The sequence below is a fragment of the Phalangium opilio genome, unplaced genomic scaffold, assembly GCF_054372755.1.
Source record: "Phalangium opilio isolate 3A_F unplaced genomic scaffold, DU_Popi_V2 ptg000206l_1, whole genome shotgun sequence".
NCBI lineage: Eukaryota > Metazoa > Arthropoda > Arachnida > Opiliones > Phalangiidae > Phalangium > Phalangium opilio.
This window is the reverse complement of record NW_028324216.1, coordinates 764,377-781,354: the sequence shown is the minus strand read 5'-3', so window position 1 is coordinate 781,354 and position 16,978 is coordinate 764,377. Positions and strand designations below refer to the sequence as shown.

Sequence of the window (16,978 nt, the reverse complement as noted above, 5' to 3'; positions counted from 1 at the left end):
TGAGAGAAGTGTACCAACCACAAAGCGGGGTAATTGTATAACATGATTCTTACCAACATCATTTTACATTTGGAGTGCACAAACACCATGTATAAATTAATTTAAAAGTGCACAAGCACACATGTTTAGTTACCGCAGAAGTATATAATATGCTTCTCTTCGAGAGAAGTGTATACCAACCACAAAGCGGGTACTGTAATTAGAATTAACATTTGGAGTGCACAAACACCATGTATAAATTAATTTAAAAGTGCATAACCACATATGTTCAATACAATCAAGAGAAAATGTTCAATCATTAACATTTACCGGTCAAAATACTCATAAGGAAAATGTTAAATTTCAAAGCTTGTATTCACGCCGTAAAATCGAGTACGATTTGTGGTTTAGGATAATTTTGTCAAATATTTTTTTATAGATATTAAAAATTGAATTAACAACCCGATCAATGATACACATTTTTTTCCTGAAAGTTTCGAATAAATCGAATATATTGAATTTATTTTTTTAAATTTAATAATATGCGTGAAGCGATTATCTTTCCTTCCCCATTGTACTACAACTTTTAATACATTTCCAAAAGTAGGATATTGGAACCGTTGAATTAATTTATCAGACAAAAAAGACCCTAATTAAAAATTCATATTCGTTTTTTTTTCTTTAATTTTTTATGACAGTAATTTTGGATCATTTATTTAAAATTGTGCCGATAACCTTTATTATTATTAAATTTTTTTGCACCTTTTTAATTCATACTTGATATGAATAATAGATTGATATTTTAGAATTATTCGTGAAGGGTTTAGGGGGAAAACTACTGTATTACAGTAGGATCATACTAACCATCAATATTTGTGCGTAATTACGGTAAAAAATTAAATTTAATTACGAAACTGAACACACAATGAGTTCTAATTTAATTCAGGGGTCATTGGTAAATTGGGGTTTTATAATTACACTTAAGTCCTTTTTGAACACGACACACCCTGCATCAACAACCTAATCCAAATACAAACAGACACAACATCACAGAAAGTTGATACCTGTTCATACTAAAATAATATCTTAGTATCTCAATACACAAGTATAGTATTTCAAATTCATACCAAGAAGTGATATCTAGTTTACTAGGGAGAAGGTATAAGATGCCTAAGTATTAACGCGCCATAGTCCCAGTCCCCCTTTCAAAACACAAGGGGGGACGTAAAAGGAGGTCCCGGGCTATTTCGCAGCCTCTCCTCAGTCGGAAAATATGACTGTAATTTTCGTCATTCGCGTTGGCCGCGCTGACGTGAGTTTTCAAGAACCAATGAGATGATTGCTGGTTGTAATTTAAAGGCGACGGGGATTAACTCAGGACCTACAATACGTTTGGACTGGAGATAAAGCTAGATTATAAATGTGGTGCGAATTTATACCTTCTCCCTAGTAAACTAGATATCACTTCTTGTTCATACCAAACACATTACTAAAAAAAATAAGGGATATAAATTAGTATATTAATAACGTTCATTTCGAAATTGAGGTCATTATCAAATTGGTTTGATTTAAGTGTTGGAACCATTTTGCAAAAATGTATTAGAGGGTACGCAGACTTCATTCAGTTAATATTAAAAAGGAGGAAAATTGGTATATTATATCTTAAGATGGTGGAACTTAACAAAAGGGAATAACGCCCCGAAGGAAGAGCCAAAACGGTGATCGTGAAAGATTGGTCCGATACATATTTGTGTTGGCCCATTTTAGGACGCGTTATTTGACCCCCTTTTTTATTATTTTTTTATTTTAATCAAATGCCGACTTTGAAAAATATTTTTATCAGATTTATTAATAATTTCAAATACTTTAATAACGGAAATCCTAATTATTTTTTTTTTAAATTTTTCGTTTTTAATTGTTTTCAAATTAAGGATTTTACGAGATTATTTAAATTTAGCGCTGTTAATATTTATATGTTAAGTATATTTATTATTTAAGATGGTATTTTTGGTTGTAACTTGTAATAGAATGGGGTGTGGTTAGGTTTACTTACGGAAACACGTTTTAGGCCTACGGTAAAATGTTACTTTTAGCAGTATAGTGGTGTTTTTAGGAAAATAATTTTACGTGAATATTTTTATAATTTTAACGTTTCGTGAGACAGGAGTTTGTTTTGGTTTCTTTATAATTCAAGGTGATTTTTATGAGAATCGTGATTATTAGGCTAGCTTGTTCGTACCAATAGGCTTAAATCTCTCGTGAGAGTCGTTGTGAAAATAGGCTTAACAAATATCTCAAGAAAACTCCTGAAATTAGGCCTTACAAACCCACAAAACATGCCTAAAATTAGGCTTAACATCGCAAGAAAAAAATACTAAATATTAGCCTTAACATCAGTAGACATATCGGTAAATATTTAGACATAACATCAAGAGAAACATCGCCTAAAAATTAGGCCTAATCTTCAGGAGAAACAGGCTTATCATTAAAAGAAACATACCCTAAAAATTAGGCTTAACATCACTTGAAACATACCCTAAAAATTAGGCTTAACATCACTTGAAACATACCCTAAAAATTAGGCTTAACATCACTTGAAACATACCCTAAAAATTAGGCTTAACATCACTTGAAACATACCCTAAAAATTAGGCTTAACATCACTTGAAACATACCCTAAAAATTAGGCTTAACATCACTTGAAACATACCCTAAAAATTAGGCTTAACATCACTTAAAACATACCCTAAAAATTAGGCTTAACATCACTTGAAACATACCCTAAAAATTAGGCTTAACATCACTTGAAACATACCCTAAAAATTAGGCTTAACATCACTTGAAACATACCCTAAAAATTAGGCTTAACATCACTTGAAACATACCCTAAAAATTAGGCTTAACATCACTTGAAACATCCACTAAAAATTAGGCTTAACATCACTTGAAACATCCACTAAAAATTAGGCTTAACATCACTTGAAACATACCCTAAAAATTAGGCTTAACATCACTTGAAACATCCACTAAAAATTAGGCTTAACATCACTTGAAACATACCCTAAAAATTAGGCTTAACATCACTTGAAACATCCACTAAAAATTAGGCTTAGAATCACATGAAACACCCTTAAAAATTTTGGCTTAAAATTACAAGAAAAACCCTTAAAAATTAGGCTTAAAATCACGAGAAACATCCTCAAACCATCCTTAAAAAATCTCACACCAACCATCCTAAAAAAAAATAGGCCTAGAACCATGCATCCACCTTTTAAGATTTATAAGTGAAGTGTTGTACCAGTTAAATTAAATTTTTTTAGGACAACTCCGGTAATGGAGATAGCATCTCAATATAAATTTCCATAGTCTCTAATACAGTCATAGACGGTTATCTGCTATTCCCTTACAAAAGTACCTCATCCTATCTCATCCCAAATAAAAACTTGACGCATTCTACGTGAATCAAACGTCCTCCGGCGAAAGTTAGATTTTACTAAAACGGATTCATATAAATTTTTTTTGGGATATTTGCTAAAACAAGTTTTGGAGTTTTCTGCTAGAGAGAGGCCATGCCTTTACTTGATGGAGAAGCCAAAATTCTAGTTCCCAAAACTTGATAAACCTATTGGACCATTACAATTAAGTCTTTTAAAAAGTTAGTTAACAAATTAAAGATTGCATGGTTTTTGTTCTTTTGTTCAAATTGTTTGATTATATAGTTAATTTTTTTCTTTTATCTCTGTTTTGAATTAAATTGGTTTGACCGTCATGTTATGTGGGTAATAATTAGGTTTATGTCAAAGGTTTCTTCAAGTTCATTGTTAAATTAATTATTTTGGGTAATTAATACCATAGGTAGATTTTGGGTCAAGCTTAATGGGTTTGTAATTTATGGTGATTAAAAACCGTTTCATTGTGTTTTAATTTTGAATTGAAATTTATCTAGAGCTTTTTATTTCAGTATGAATTCCATTTTCATCGTAAGCATGAATTAAATGTAAAATTTTCACTTTAATCTGTGAATTTCAAGTGAAATTTTCATCACAATATATGAATTTGAAGTTCTAAACACGAAGTCAAGAGTTAAAATTCCATTGTAAACACTAATTTCACGTGATCAAGTGGATCAAAGCAAATTTAGCCTTTTCTATAGAATAGAAAAACCGAGACAAATTTCACTTTCGAGGGAATGTTAAAAATGTTTGTAAGAAGTGGTGGTTGTCGAAAAAAAAAGGAAAGCTTATCAGAGCATAGAAGATAATTAAGACTACACGAAATATTAGGATTCATTTCACCTCATAAGCGTGAAATATCGCGTCTCGAAAAGTTTCCCTAAAAAGACTGAAAATATGTCAATACCAGACCATTTATGTTTGGCGGCGATTTATCATGGTTAAAAGGTGTTTGACCTCGTAATCGATAAGCCTAATTACACGTCTTTACTAAGCCTAATTCATGGTGAAAATCATAATATCTAAGCCTAATTCATGGTAAAAGACATAATAACTAAGCCTAATTCATGGTGAGAGACAATAATTAAATTTAATTTACGGTAAAAGACTATAACTAAGCGTAATTCATGGTGAAAAACATAATAACTAAGCCTAATTCATGGTAAAAGACATAATAACTAAGCCTAATTCATGGTAAAAGATAAAATAACTAAGCCTAATTCATGGTGAGAGACAATTAAATCTAATTTATGGTAAAAGACATAATAACTAAGCCTAATTCATGGTGAAAAACATAATAATTAAGCCTAATTTATAGTTTAGGACCTTTTATAATAACTAAACCTATTTTGAAACGCAACGCTTAATCAAATTAAAGTGTTTGAATCGATCATTAACTCGAAACATGACCTTAAGTCGATTTAAATACACCATGCAACCAATTTATATTTCTAAGTTGGAATTTAGGTTGAGTTTAATGTTTAAATATTATCATAAGGCTGTCGTTTGTGTTCATGACACAGCAAAGCATTGGCACGCATTTCATTAGGGTATACCATAGAACGCAAGGTTAATGGGTCACCATTTAGGGGTACAACTGGCTTTCTCTGTTGCTAAGCCTCGATAAACGATTTTCCCTAATAACAGGGTCAAATTCGAGTTATTCAGAAAAAAGACTGGATTATCTTTAGGATCGAATGAAAGCGGGTCTCGCTCAGAATGCAACAAAAGACTCGTTTTCGTACGGCCTATTGTGTATACTGTTTTGTCTCGTGACGTCACGAACGCTAAATTGTTGTCTTGTGACGTCAGAAACGCTACTTTGCATAAGAATTCAATTTCCAATGTTATTAAGCAGAAATATTTCGTTTTTTAGTTAGCAGGGTCTTTATTAACCTATCTGTCCGTCTGTGTGTAACGTTTTAACAGACTTTGGCTTAGAAACATAATTAGTAACGGGTATCTGATCCCCCCTTAGTATCCACGGTGAGTTAGGTTAGCTTAAGTTAGGTAAGGTTGGGTCGTAGATACCGAATGGATTTCACAAGTCACAAATGACTGGCAACACTTGATATTCACACTATCCATCAGAGTTAGGTTAGGTTTATACTTTAAAGGTTAGGTTAGGGTTGGTTTATTACGTTTATAAACACAGTAAAGTGTACAAGCAAGGATAATAAAGCATGGAGTGGAAATAAACAATTTAAAGGCAACCTTTGATAATTTAGAATACAATCGGAATTGAGTCTACTAGTTTAAATTTAAACATATGAACAATGATACATCATAACTTTCTCATTAATTAGATAAACAACAATTAAATTAAAATTATACCTATTTAGGCTAAGGCCTTAAAACCCGCGGTAACTACAAACACCTTAAAACCACTCTAACAAAACCTAAGCATAACATCAACTTACAAACCGCAATTAACTAAAAATAAACTAATTAACAAACACAATCAAGTCTCTAGCTAAGCCTTTACCTACTTAATTAGTTAAAAATTTCAAACGCAATTCAAGCAATAAAATAGTAACACCCTTAAAACTCCTTGACGTAAACGTAAAAAATGGCCTACCTTTTAAAAGACTCAGAGAGAGAGAGAGAGTTTTTTAAAACTTCTGTTAACCCTTGGCTTGTTTAAAATCCGTCTTCGGAAAATGTGTACTAAAATCCACAATAAAATTCAAAGATATCCACAAAACCGATGTTACACAATTACACGAGGATCACCCCTAATTAAAATACAAACTTAATTAAATCTAAAAACTAATTAAAGAAACAGCGACTGAAGCCTCCGCGTTTAATTTCTAACAAGTGCTTGTTCAAATTCAAAGTTAAAATATTCTTAAAAACGCGGGAGCGCCACGCACGCTACAAGTTTGAAAGTTTTCAAGAAAATGTTCCGATTCCTTCAAGATTGGTCTCCCCCCTTTGCCCCCCCCCCTCTTCTGCTAGGCCTAACTCCGCCCCCCTCTACCTACCTGGGCGGCTAGATCTAAAATACAGGTATAAAATGCATTAGACTCGCAACAGGTAAAAACTGAGGGGTTCGGTACTATGATGGAACCAAAAAAAATGTAAAGACAAATAAAGAATTTTTTTTGGCGTTATCAAAATAGTTGGCATAAATTATGATTTTAGGACTTTAGCTTAGGGGGATACCCTAATTGGCCAGCTAATTAATTTCTTAATTGAAAGTGACCTTGATATACCACCATTCAGAAAACAATACAGATCCCTTATGTCCCAAGTTAGGCGTACCTATGATCTTTATTATTGTCAGCGAGTTTACTGAATGAGCAAGTGAAGTTCCGTTGATGTACCCTAATTAGTGTTAACGCTAATCGTTAATTAATTAATTAATTTCCTACCGTTAATCCCTTATCATATATATTTTAAGCAATTAAATAAAACTTACGGGAGTGTTTGTCCCCTCGACATGTTCTTTCTTTAAAAAAAGGCACCTCAACTAAACCCCTACTACGACTTCAAGTCCCCCGTTCAATGAAATACCATAAAAATTCGGCAAACACCTTATTGGTTCGTTCAAAATTTTTGGCCCCCTTTAATATATGCTAGCTGTTTTTAAAGGGATCATAAATATTTTGGGTAAAAAAATGCCTACCCTCCTCCCATCCATGTCTGTTATGTTACGTGGTTTGCCTCGTCACGTAGTTAAGTAGTAGAGTCTGGAAAATACCATACCCCCTTAGGGATACGTGGAATTAATTAAATTCATCTTTGGAAAACTGGTTTTGGTTGTGTTTCGTTTAGTTATGCACTGGCAATAAAGGTGGGTTGGTTAAAAGGTAAATTTATGGGGATGGACAAACTTACTTGTCAGTGTGTGGGAAGAGAGTAGCGGTATTAGGCCTTGGTTTAAGTTAAGTTGACGTTATACTACGCCCGCATGAATAGGCCTAACAGTCTTAATGTATTCTATGGAGTTTCTAGCAATAGAAATTTGACCTTTACGGCTGTCACTTTTTGACATATTAGTAAGTGAGAATGTTTGCATTGCGGTGTGGTGTGGTGTGGGTTTTCGTGGTTTTTTTATTTTTAAGCCTTGGCCTAAACTGAGTTTGAATAGTTAAGCCTAAATATAATAATCACCAATTATAATTTTAATAAATAATCTTCAAGGTTTTCTTTTAGCTAATTAGGGTAGGTAATTGGATCGTATTTGGCTAGTAATTTACATAATTGGTTATGAGTAATTGTCGCTGACCCTAATTTGATCATAGACGCCTTAGACGGCGTTAGTCTGGTTTCAAACTTAGCGCCTTTCAAAGTCGCATCGAGCTTACTATGTACCCAGCGACATCTAGGGTGAATATTAATTTTTACAGAATTAAGAGTAACAATTAATATTAATTAAGCAAAAAATTGTATTTTGTGTCAGATAAGAATAACTTAATTTCTAAATTAAATTAAATGCACTTTTACTTAAAATAATTTTTCTTGCATACAAGGAGTTTCAATATAGGAGTCGAAACTTTGAGACAGGAGTCGCAGCTTCATTTAAAATATTGTTGTAGTCCACAACTTAAAGTAAATTTTAGTATAGTTAAAATTAACTTGCTGTAAAATTAAACAGGAAAATACATAAAAATGCTAGAATATTTTTATTTTCACACAAATTTTATGATATCGAAAAAAACTGAACATTTAAAAACATTTATGAACAGAAAATAGAAAAAATATATTTATGTACATATAATACACGACTAGGGAATCTTTATACATTTGGTTACTGTTTAGTTAATTTTAATAGTTAAAAACATTAATTTTTCGAGCATATAAAAATATACTTTAATTTTTGGCTTTAGAGGCATAGTGTTTCACCGTTTGTTAAAAACTGCATTCAAAAATTTACACATTGTTAAAAAATAAAATATTTCAAAAATTAAACATTTCTTGGTGGCCAATAAGAAGTCATTTGGTTCAAGTTAAGTCATTGGCACAAATCTTCCGAGTACTTATTAAATCAGTACAAAGTTTCCATGCCATCTTGTAATTGTTGAAATGAGGACATTGGTGGATTGACGACGACCTTGGCGGGGTTATTGTGTAATACCGCTCTCTGATTAGCTATTACCGTTGAAGGGGGCGGAGTTTTAAGTTCGCTTGTTAAGGAACTAGTTGAAGTAATTGTGGCGTTACGATGGATCATGACGCTTGATGACGGGTAAGTAGAGTTCGAGTTAAGACTAGAGGTTCTATAAGCGTGTCTCTTGGTCAGTGCTTGTACTCTCTCACCGAGATGTTTCTTAACTTTGCGATTACAAGTAAAAGCCACGAAAATGAACAGTCCTTGTAAAGTATTTAGGAATATGAAGGCGTACCATATGGCGTCAATGTTCAAGTACCCGGCAACCAATCCGACAGCCCATGTTAAACCCATCATAACAGCCAATCTCAAGTACAGTTTAAAATTCCGTCTTGATGAAGTTGTGCAACTGTAGTTTTTGGCCGTACTCTGCGTCGTGGTCAGTACCATCCTGGCGCTGGACACGAACAATATTATATTGACAACCATAATGGCGATTAACGGTGCGGCAAAGAAGACAAGTAAAGCCTCGCGTTGCGCAAACCAACAAGATCGAACGGCGAATTGGGGTTGGTATTCAACAGGCATTCCTTGTACGTTATCCACAATTAAGACAGTTACCAAGGCCACCGCTGATGAACCCCAAGAGTATATCGAGTACCCCAAGAATCTCTTCCATTGTCTTCCATTAGATACACGTAACTCCCTCGTGGCTAATCTTAGTGTCCTCCAAACATCGAAGGACATCGCGCTCATCCAGAAAAAGGACGCCAAGAAAAAGAAGTACATTGCGGCAGCGACTACCAGACATGACGTCTTCGAAATGGTACTGAATTGGCCAGTGATAAAGGCCATGTACGCCATTAGAAGAGAGAAGGATAGTGCCGCAAGGTTGTTCGTTGATAAGTTACGCATTTCCGGTACCAAAAGGTAAACGATTAGATGTAGGACCAAGCACAGTATCGAAATACCAAGACCTATGAAGGTTATGTAACCCATGGCAGGGTCGAATTTGGACTTCTGTTCATCTTGGGTTATATTCTGAAAGAATGCGCAAACCAGGGCTTGTTCCTCGACGATTAAGAAGTTTCTCCTATCGTAAATCTTCCCGAAGGCAGGTGCCGAGAGCGAACCATTTTCAAGTAACTTATACTGATTGGGGTCCAAGCCTATTTTAGTGCAGTTGATGAATTCTGGGTTGTAATCATATTGAACGCTACTGTCCGCCACGTATTGACGGTTATCTTCGTAGTCCAGGATCTGCGGAGGCTCTCCTAAGTTGACCAATGACGAATTGATTTCCAAATCATCAGGTTTTAAGGTGACCGGAAGTTGGGTGGTTGTATTTAACTTGACAATAATGTCGGATGAATTTTTTTCATAGTACTCAGCGAGACTCAAGTTTGCCTTCGTGGTTGGGGTTGTTTCCTCTGTGTCGTACAATTCTGTGGCTGTTTCTTGGGACATAATGGTACTGATGGTTTCAGTTGAAGCTATAACCGACACGCTGTAAGGATTGGTCGTAATTTCATCAGGCGGATGAGTGACAACCGTCATACGATAAGGATAGTAAGGTTGGGATGTTGGTGGTTCAACGGTGGTAACATCATCGTTTTGAAGACCCATTACGATGGTTGGTGATTCATCCAGTATAGTCGTATCAGTTGAGTTATCATTATCTTCATCCCCCAAGGGGACAACGACAAAGTTGTCTAAGGTTCCGTTTGTTTCTGATGGCACCTCGGTGGTTGTTAAGGGTATGCTTGTTGTGGTTGATTGGGCAGTGGTAGAGTTGATGGTTGGTATTTCAACAACAGGCGATTGAGTTGTCAACGGTTCCAGCGCAAATGTAGCTATAATGAAAATAATACGTTAGTTTAAGACCATCGACATTAGAAAGAGCTCTTTCAAGGAATATTTCATAAGTACTTACCCAAGGAAGTATCCGTTGACTTTAAATCAATTACAGACTTTCCTAGGACATCAGTATCACCAGTAGCTTCGTCATTAACCGGGAAGGTGATTTTCTCGTTACTGCTTGAAACGGGGCTGGTGTTGATGGGTACGCATTTATTGTCCTTGACTACCAACCACGGGAATCCGCATAAAATCTTCTTGCACGTCTTATGAAACGGGTCAAAAATCTGTCCGGATGGACAGGCATTATTCGTGCCCACAGTACCACCTTTAGGGTCGTGAAAATCCAACAGAACCGAGAAGGCTTCATTATTGAATGTCCTCGCTTGGAACCCGGCCTTTCCTTTGGGTGGTGTGCAAGTCAACTTCTTCGTGTCTTCGCCGTTGCAAATTGCGCAATGAGCGTTACGGTACCCTTTACCATTGCCTCTAACGTAAATTGCACCCTGATACGCCTTGCATTTCTTCGAAACTACAGTATCATTCCAATTGGAACTACATTTTGTGATCAACCCAGGTCTACAAGAATGTACAGTTTCCTCCAACCCTTTTGGCACCATGGGGTATATCGTGGCATCGTAGAAGTACCGTTGACCATCGTCTCCGAATAACCAAAGACCCCAACGTGTCGAATCAGTGTTAAACTCAAGGTTCTTTTTAATATAATCGCTGGTAATGTTGCCATGAGATGAGTTGTACGATCTGAGATTGGTAAACTCAACCAATGGTTGCCATATCGTAATAGAGGTTGCGTTTTCAGAGTTGCATTCTGCGCAGTAATAGTTCTTGTAAGTCGTTCCGGAGACGCGGTTAGTAACCGGCATAAACGATAAAGGGTTCGTGTAATCTTCACGGTTACTTTGACATTTGTCCACGGTGTCCCTTGGACCAGTCCAATGTCCGGGACAAGAATCCTTGACGTAAATATACCCGATGTTTATGTAACTCAAACAAGCGAATTTGTTATTTTGACGCAAAGATATGAACGGTGGTTTACGAACATGCGCATCAATGCAACAATTATCGTAAACGACGCACGCGTTATCGCAACCGCAAGTTTGGTCACGTGTATCGTCGATACGGCGTCCACGCGTGACGCACGTGTCTTTAGGATGACACGAGGCGTTTAAAGACCTTAGTTCTTCGTAATCAAGTCCATTATTAAACGGACGTATCCTTGTCCTTGGTGCATCCGTTGGAAAGACAAAGTCTTGGGTAAGTACTTGACCCAATAAGACCGTACATATTAAGTACTTGAGGAATGTGTCCGTCATTTTGTTGAAAAATAAAAATTGTAAATTTCGAATGCGTTTATTCACCTGTAAAATAAAATAAGGAAAATTTAATATAAAAGATTTAAAATAGGTAGTAATTCTTAATCAATTAAGATTATGATTTTGAAATCAGGTAGTAGAGATGAAAAAAATCTTTGAAATTTTTAGCGGTGGTTTCGAGGTAACAGGTAAGTATCCTGTTTATTCAAGCGCAACTTTAATTAAAATTAAAATTAACGTTACCGGTTTTGCGAAATCGACAAGTTAATACTAAACACATTTTTTATCGCGATAATAATAAATTTAATCGATATTTATCGATGGGTAACGATATTAAATGATCGTAATAAAATTTGCATAAACGTTCTAAATTATTTAAAGGAATTGTGACACGTTTTCTCTCGCCAATAAATATTAATTTAAGATAATTACATTTAAACGGGTTTCGTTAATCTAATTAATTTAATTCACTTTGGATTGAAACAAAACTCGATCTAAAATAAATTAATTTAATTCACTTTGGATTGAAACAAAACTCGATCTAAAATAAATTAATTTAATTCATTTAACTCAAATATCTCTTGGAATATATGACGGTTATAAAGTTTATTATACTCTACAGAAGTTTAGTTTAATTTATTATTCATAATATAATTTTATTTTATCCAATTAATAAAAGGTATTAATTTACCTTTAAGCATATTGAAACGACAGGGAAAATTGCATGGAATTCAATTAAATATTCATTTTATTCATTCCTTAAGCTAGCTAATATAGAAAGACCGTGAAATTTAGATCGTAATAATCGCGTTGTGTTCCAATTAATTATTTAAGGAAATTTTGATAAGAAATTTAAAAGGGGTAAAAAAGAAAAAAATTATTTTTGAATTTAATTTTTTTTAAATTATGCAGGAAAAACGCTAAATATTTAAATAAACACTGCTTTGTTTCACGTCTTAACAACTAAATAGACTAATTAACATAAATATTTATTGAACAGTAAACTAGAGAGATTAATATTAAAGTTCCAAAAATTAAAAATACTGCAAGAATTAATAGAAAAAGACAAAAAAACACCAAAAAATTATGTGAAAAAAAACAGCTCAGTTTTCACACCACAAATAACCGAATAAACTCAACAAATTCAATATTTATTGAACAGTGAATTCACCACCTTCGATAAACACGCGCCAATAATAAAACCGAGGTGTCTAACACTTTTATTCCTTTGCAAAAATTGTAAAGTGTGAGCTCCAAAAATGGTGGTACGATTTTGAGAATCGAAAATGTAACTATACTTAAATTACAAATCATGTATGTTCAGTTTCTCACGTTTAATTTTATGGGGTCATAGGTAAAACACTCCAATCCAATGTTCAATGTTCATAACTTGTGTTAGAGGGTGCATGCATCCCTTACTGGGGACATTCAAAATCGGCTGCTCATAGATACAGGAATAGAGTTAAATTTTCGATCCTCAAAATTTATGATTTACCATCACTGCAACACCCTGTATAACTTTCCATCCATAAAACCACCAGCAGCTGCACCACGCGAGGGTGATTCTTGAAGAGCGCCTAAATCGAGGTTACAGCGCGGTACCTACGTTTCGTTTGCCGACTTGATTAGCCTAATTTTATTTCACGAGTCGTGGTGCGCTTACCACACTTATTTGGGTGGAAAATAACACCGACCCATCCCAAGAGAGAGAGAGAGAGATAGAGAAATAACTTCCTTTTTAAGTTCACCTAGATTCCTGAGTCAACGGTAAAGAAGCTAGCTAGCTATTTAACGAAAATAACGTTAATATTAAAGTTGTTGAATTAGGCGGGGAAATTGGGGAACTAGCATCGTTCGAATATACAAAATCGGGACCACCATCTGGGAAATGCGTTTTTCTGAATATGTGGGGGTTTTCGGTCGGTTTTCTGTGTAGTTTTTAACTAAGGTTGTTTTTTGCTTAAATTTTGAAAATTTTGTAACTTTCAAGATTTCCTGACTTGGTTTATTTGTGCAATTTATTATTTAACTGACTTTTCTACATTAACATATTAAATTGTGTAATTAAAATTGATAATTGTAAATTAATTTTTTAGAAGGTAATTTAGGGAACATTAACGACTTTAGATGGTATTTAAGGGAAAATTAATTACTGTAGACGGTATAATTAGGGAAAATTAACGACTAAAGACATTAATTAGGGAAAAGCGTGGTACAGCCAGTGTGAGAAATTTTGCAATGAGTTGTCTAACTGTGGGAATAATGAAAAAGAATGCAATTGCAGGCACTTGTTGCGACACTAAACCCCACCAATATTTTACCCTGAAAACTTAGTGAAATCGGCATTGCTAAATTATGTATTTAGTAATAAGGGTTCTTTTAACTTCGCGTTCCTATACTTCTTGAGTACTGTATCTACGATGCGTCAAGACGACCACTCCAAAAAAGTTTTTGTCCAGTGACAATGACCTTTGAATTGAAACTGCTCGTAAAACGCTTGCTTTTGTAGCTTTCCTGTGTAATAAACTATAGTCATGGGTAGATTTTTGGGTTTCCGAGCCCACCAGCCAAGTCTTATCAGACCTTGAAACGTCTTTCAAAATTTTCAAAACGCCCCCTTAACACTGACTCCACTGGGTTTTTCTCAAAAGGTCAGTTTTTACCACCAACTGACTGACTCATTGTAAAATACGGGTTTAAGAAATTTAAAAAAGAACATAAATTCAATTATTATGCAAGTGTACAAAAGCAGATATATCACGACCACAATTATCTCCAAGGGTTTTTTTTCAAGTGGAACTTAAAAATGTATTCATGACGCGTGTCTCGAGGGTCTCTTCACTAGCTCAGTGACTGTGAACTGAAGTGATTTAGCATTAAAGTTGATATAGAGCTTATCATTACTTGGTTTAATTAAAATAATTTTAGAGATCTGTTGAGCTACCATAACTTTTTTTATAACTGAAATTAATTATTTATTCAAGTCGAACCAATCACTGTTCGGTAATCTTAGTGGTTTCAAGAACACGTAATAACATAAGACAATAGATCCGTTCCAAGGGTCTAGGGGTGCTTGACCACCATCTAGAAATGACCAGTACTAGTGGTCACCAAATTAAACTTGGAAATACATTAACTTCCTATATAACTAAAAATTAACCCAACACAATATGAAATTCCCTGACTCTTCTTACAATGTGATTTCTAGAACTTCCAGATACTTTGACCTTTTAAATAACCCTTGGTCAGTTTGAAGTACATTATTTCATAAAATCCAACTATGACATCACCCACATATTTTTAATAGAACATACTTAACACAAATCATACAATAAAATTAATCTCAATTAAACTCAACAACAGCGAAACCAAAAATTTCAAAATAATTTTCAATCTCTTACCAACAAATTAAAATAATCAAATCAAATAAATAATTACCTTTTAATTAATTAATTAAACTCCAATCTTCATTAACCGATTGATTAATCACAAATTTAACCATGATCCATATTAAAATGGCTTCAAATACCGAAAACCGTCAAACGCTGGCAACTAGATTCGATAATCAATTCAAAATGAACCACCAAACTCAAACTCTAAATCCGCGTTAACAAATCAAAAGTTTAATTTAGTTAAATCCGGTTCAATTTCGGGCAGGTTTAAAACCGAAAGCTCTTCACTAAGTGATGTCAAAACAATATCCGGTATGGTAGTAGTGTCTTACAACAAAACTAGTGAACTTTCACTAGCTGTTTCTCCATTCAAAGTAATTTGGTCGAGCACTGTCTATATTGTAAACCGTTTCACAATTTTACAATTTTAGAAATTCGCGGAACACTTCGAATACATACGTCTTTTCAAAAATCGAAAATAGGACCACAAAAAAAATCATACTTTTTTTAGCGCTAAGTCAACTATCTTCAAACAAGTTTCGTAGGCGACCGGGGGGAGGGATACTTGAAGATTTTTACGCCCCCTCTCTTGTTATAAAAACTTATCTTAAAGGGATGCTTAAATCCTCGTAAATCTTTATTAATGTAAGTGAAAATTTCTGACTTGACTGATTAATTGTTTATCAACGCCACGCCCAAACCGTTTTAATTACAAGGCTGAAATTTCGCATGGACGTTACTTTTAAGTAGTAGGTACGAACTACGAAATATTTTTCTAATACGTCGCCATCTTGAAAAATGGCGGCTAGAAATGTAACCTAAAACTTCTTTATATAATAACATCCGTTAAGTTCCACAGATTTCTTTAATAATTAGTACACTGGTTTCCTATATCCTATAGATGAGTTTTATGGCTTTTGGAGTTGGTTAGATGGACCGCCATCTTGAAAAATGGCGGCCCAAAAAGTGAAAGCCTTCGTTTCAACTGATTTCACGTTTATTTAGTTCCCCATATCTTATCGCCCCAAAAAAAACCTGATTTGAAATTGGTTAAACAACAAATGCGACTGATTGCTAAATACGTAACTAATACCATTTCAGTTGCCACACTTATGCTATGATTAATTTGAATTTGAAAATATTGCAGAATTTATATTGAATTTTAGTATCCCTTTAATTTCGACTTACCTTTTGACGTCATGCGGAACGAGCCAATAAGCTCTTTAAAGATAGTAGATACCGGTTTTTGTGGGATGATAATATGATATCGTGAAGGGAATTAGGTAATGAATACTTGGTGCTAACTCAATGTTAAAAAAGTGGTATCATTTACCTAGCGGCGAATTTACAATTGCCATGTTAAATATATGATGATTTATAGTTCATCCGCTAGGACTACGTGTTAAAACATCCCATTGAAGTTACCACCAAGTATTCTTAAACCTATTTCACGCGCTTTTTATGAATTTTGGGGGATCTTGGCCCGAATTCTGACTGGGTAATCCCCATTATATTACTCGCTAGTTCTTCACAATGGAGAAAATAGGCCAATTGGAACGGTAAACGTGCATTAATAAACATATTTATCTCAAAATATAATGTTTAAATTTTAAGTTTTTAAGTAACGCGCGTGTTTTGTGTTACACCTCTTTTTGAAATTTATTTCAAGCGACCTTCCCGTTCTATATTTAAATATAAATCCGGGTTAGTTCAGTTCAAATGGTTCATAAAGTTCAAAATATTACGCAAAAATTAACGAAAGTTAAGGAATTTATAACTTTCATTTGTAACTTGTAAATCCGGTTTAGTTTACTTCAAATGATTTATATTGAAGTAAAAAAAAAAACTAAAAACAATTCTACTTACATTAAAAACTTGTATCATAAGTTCATTATAATATCCATTAGATAA

At 34.2% G+C, this 16,978-nt stretch overlaps 2 protein-coding genes across 3 annotated transcripts in view; both read right to left on the bottom strand.

The window, feature by feature from the left end:
* Myo10A (unconventional myosin 10A) overlaps window positions 1-6,342 on the bottom strand; it is a 35,602-nt gene extending 29,260 nt beyond the window's left edge. For both annotated transcript variants that reach the window (XM_089853772.1, XM_089853773.1), the window contains exon 1: window positions 6,010-6,342. The gene's annotated coding sequence lies outside the window, so the exon portion shown is untranslated. The remainder of the gene's footprint in view (window positions 1-6,009) is intronic.
* Window positions 6,343-8,040: 1,698 nt separating this feature from the next.
* Window positions 8,041-15,600, bottom strand: LOC149621405 (uncharacterized). The gene is made up of 3 exons (XM_089853854.1): window positions 15,114-15,600; window positions 10,418-11,720; window positions 8,041-10,337 (listed from the first exon to the last, which is right to left on the bottom strand). Exons 2-3 carry the CDS (start codon window positions 11,673-11,675, stop codon window positions 8,422-8,424), a joined length of 3,174 nt encoding a protein of 1,057 aa, XP_089709980.1. The 5' UTR covers window positions 11,676-11,720; window positions 15,114-15,600; the 3' UTR covers window positions 8,041-8,421.
* Window positions 15,601-16,978: the final 1,378 nt, after the last annotated feature.

Coding starts and splice junctions, on each gene's coding strand:
- LOC149621405 (XM_089853854.1), bottom strand. CDS start 11,675: ATGACGGACACATTCCTCAAGTACTTAATATGTACGGTCTTATTGGGT. Junction 10,338..10,417: donor GTCAACGGATACTTCCTTGG/GTAAGTACTTAT, acceptor TTTTCATTATAG/CTACATTTGCGCTGGAACCG.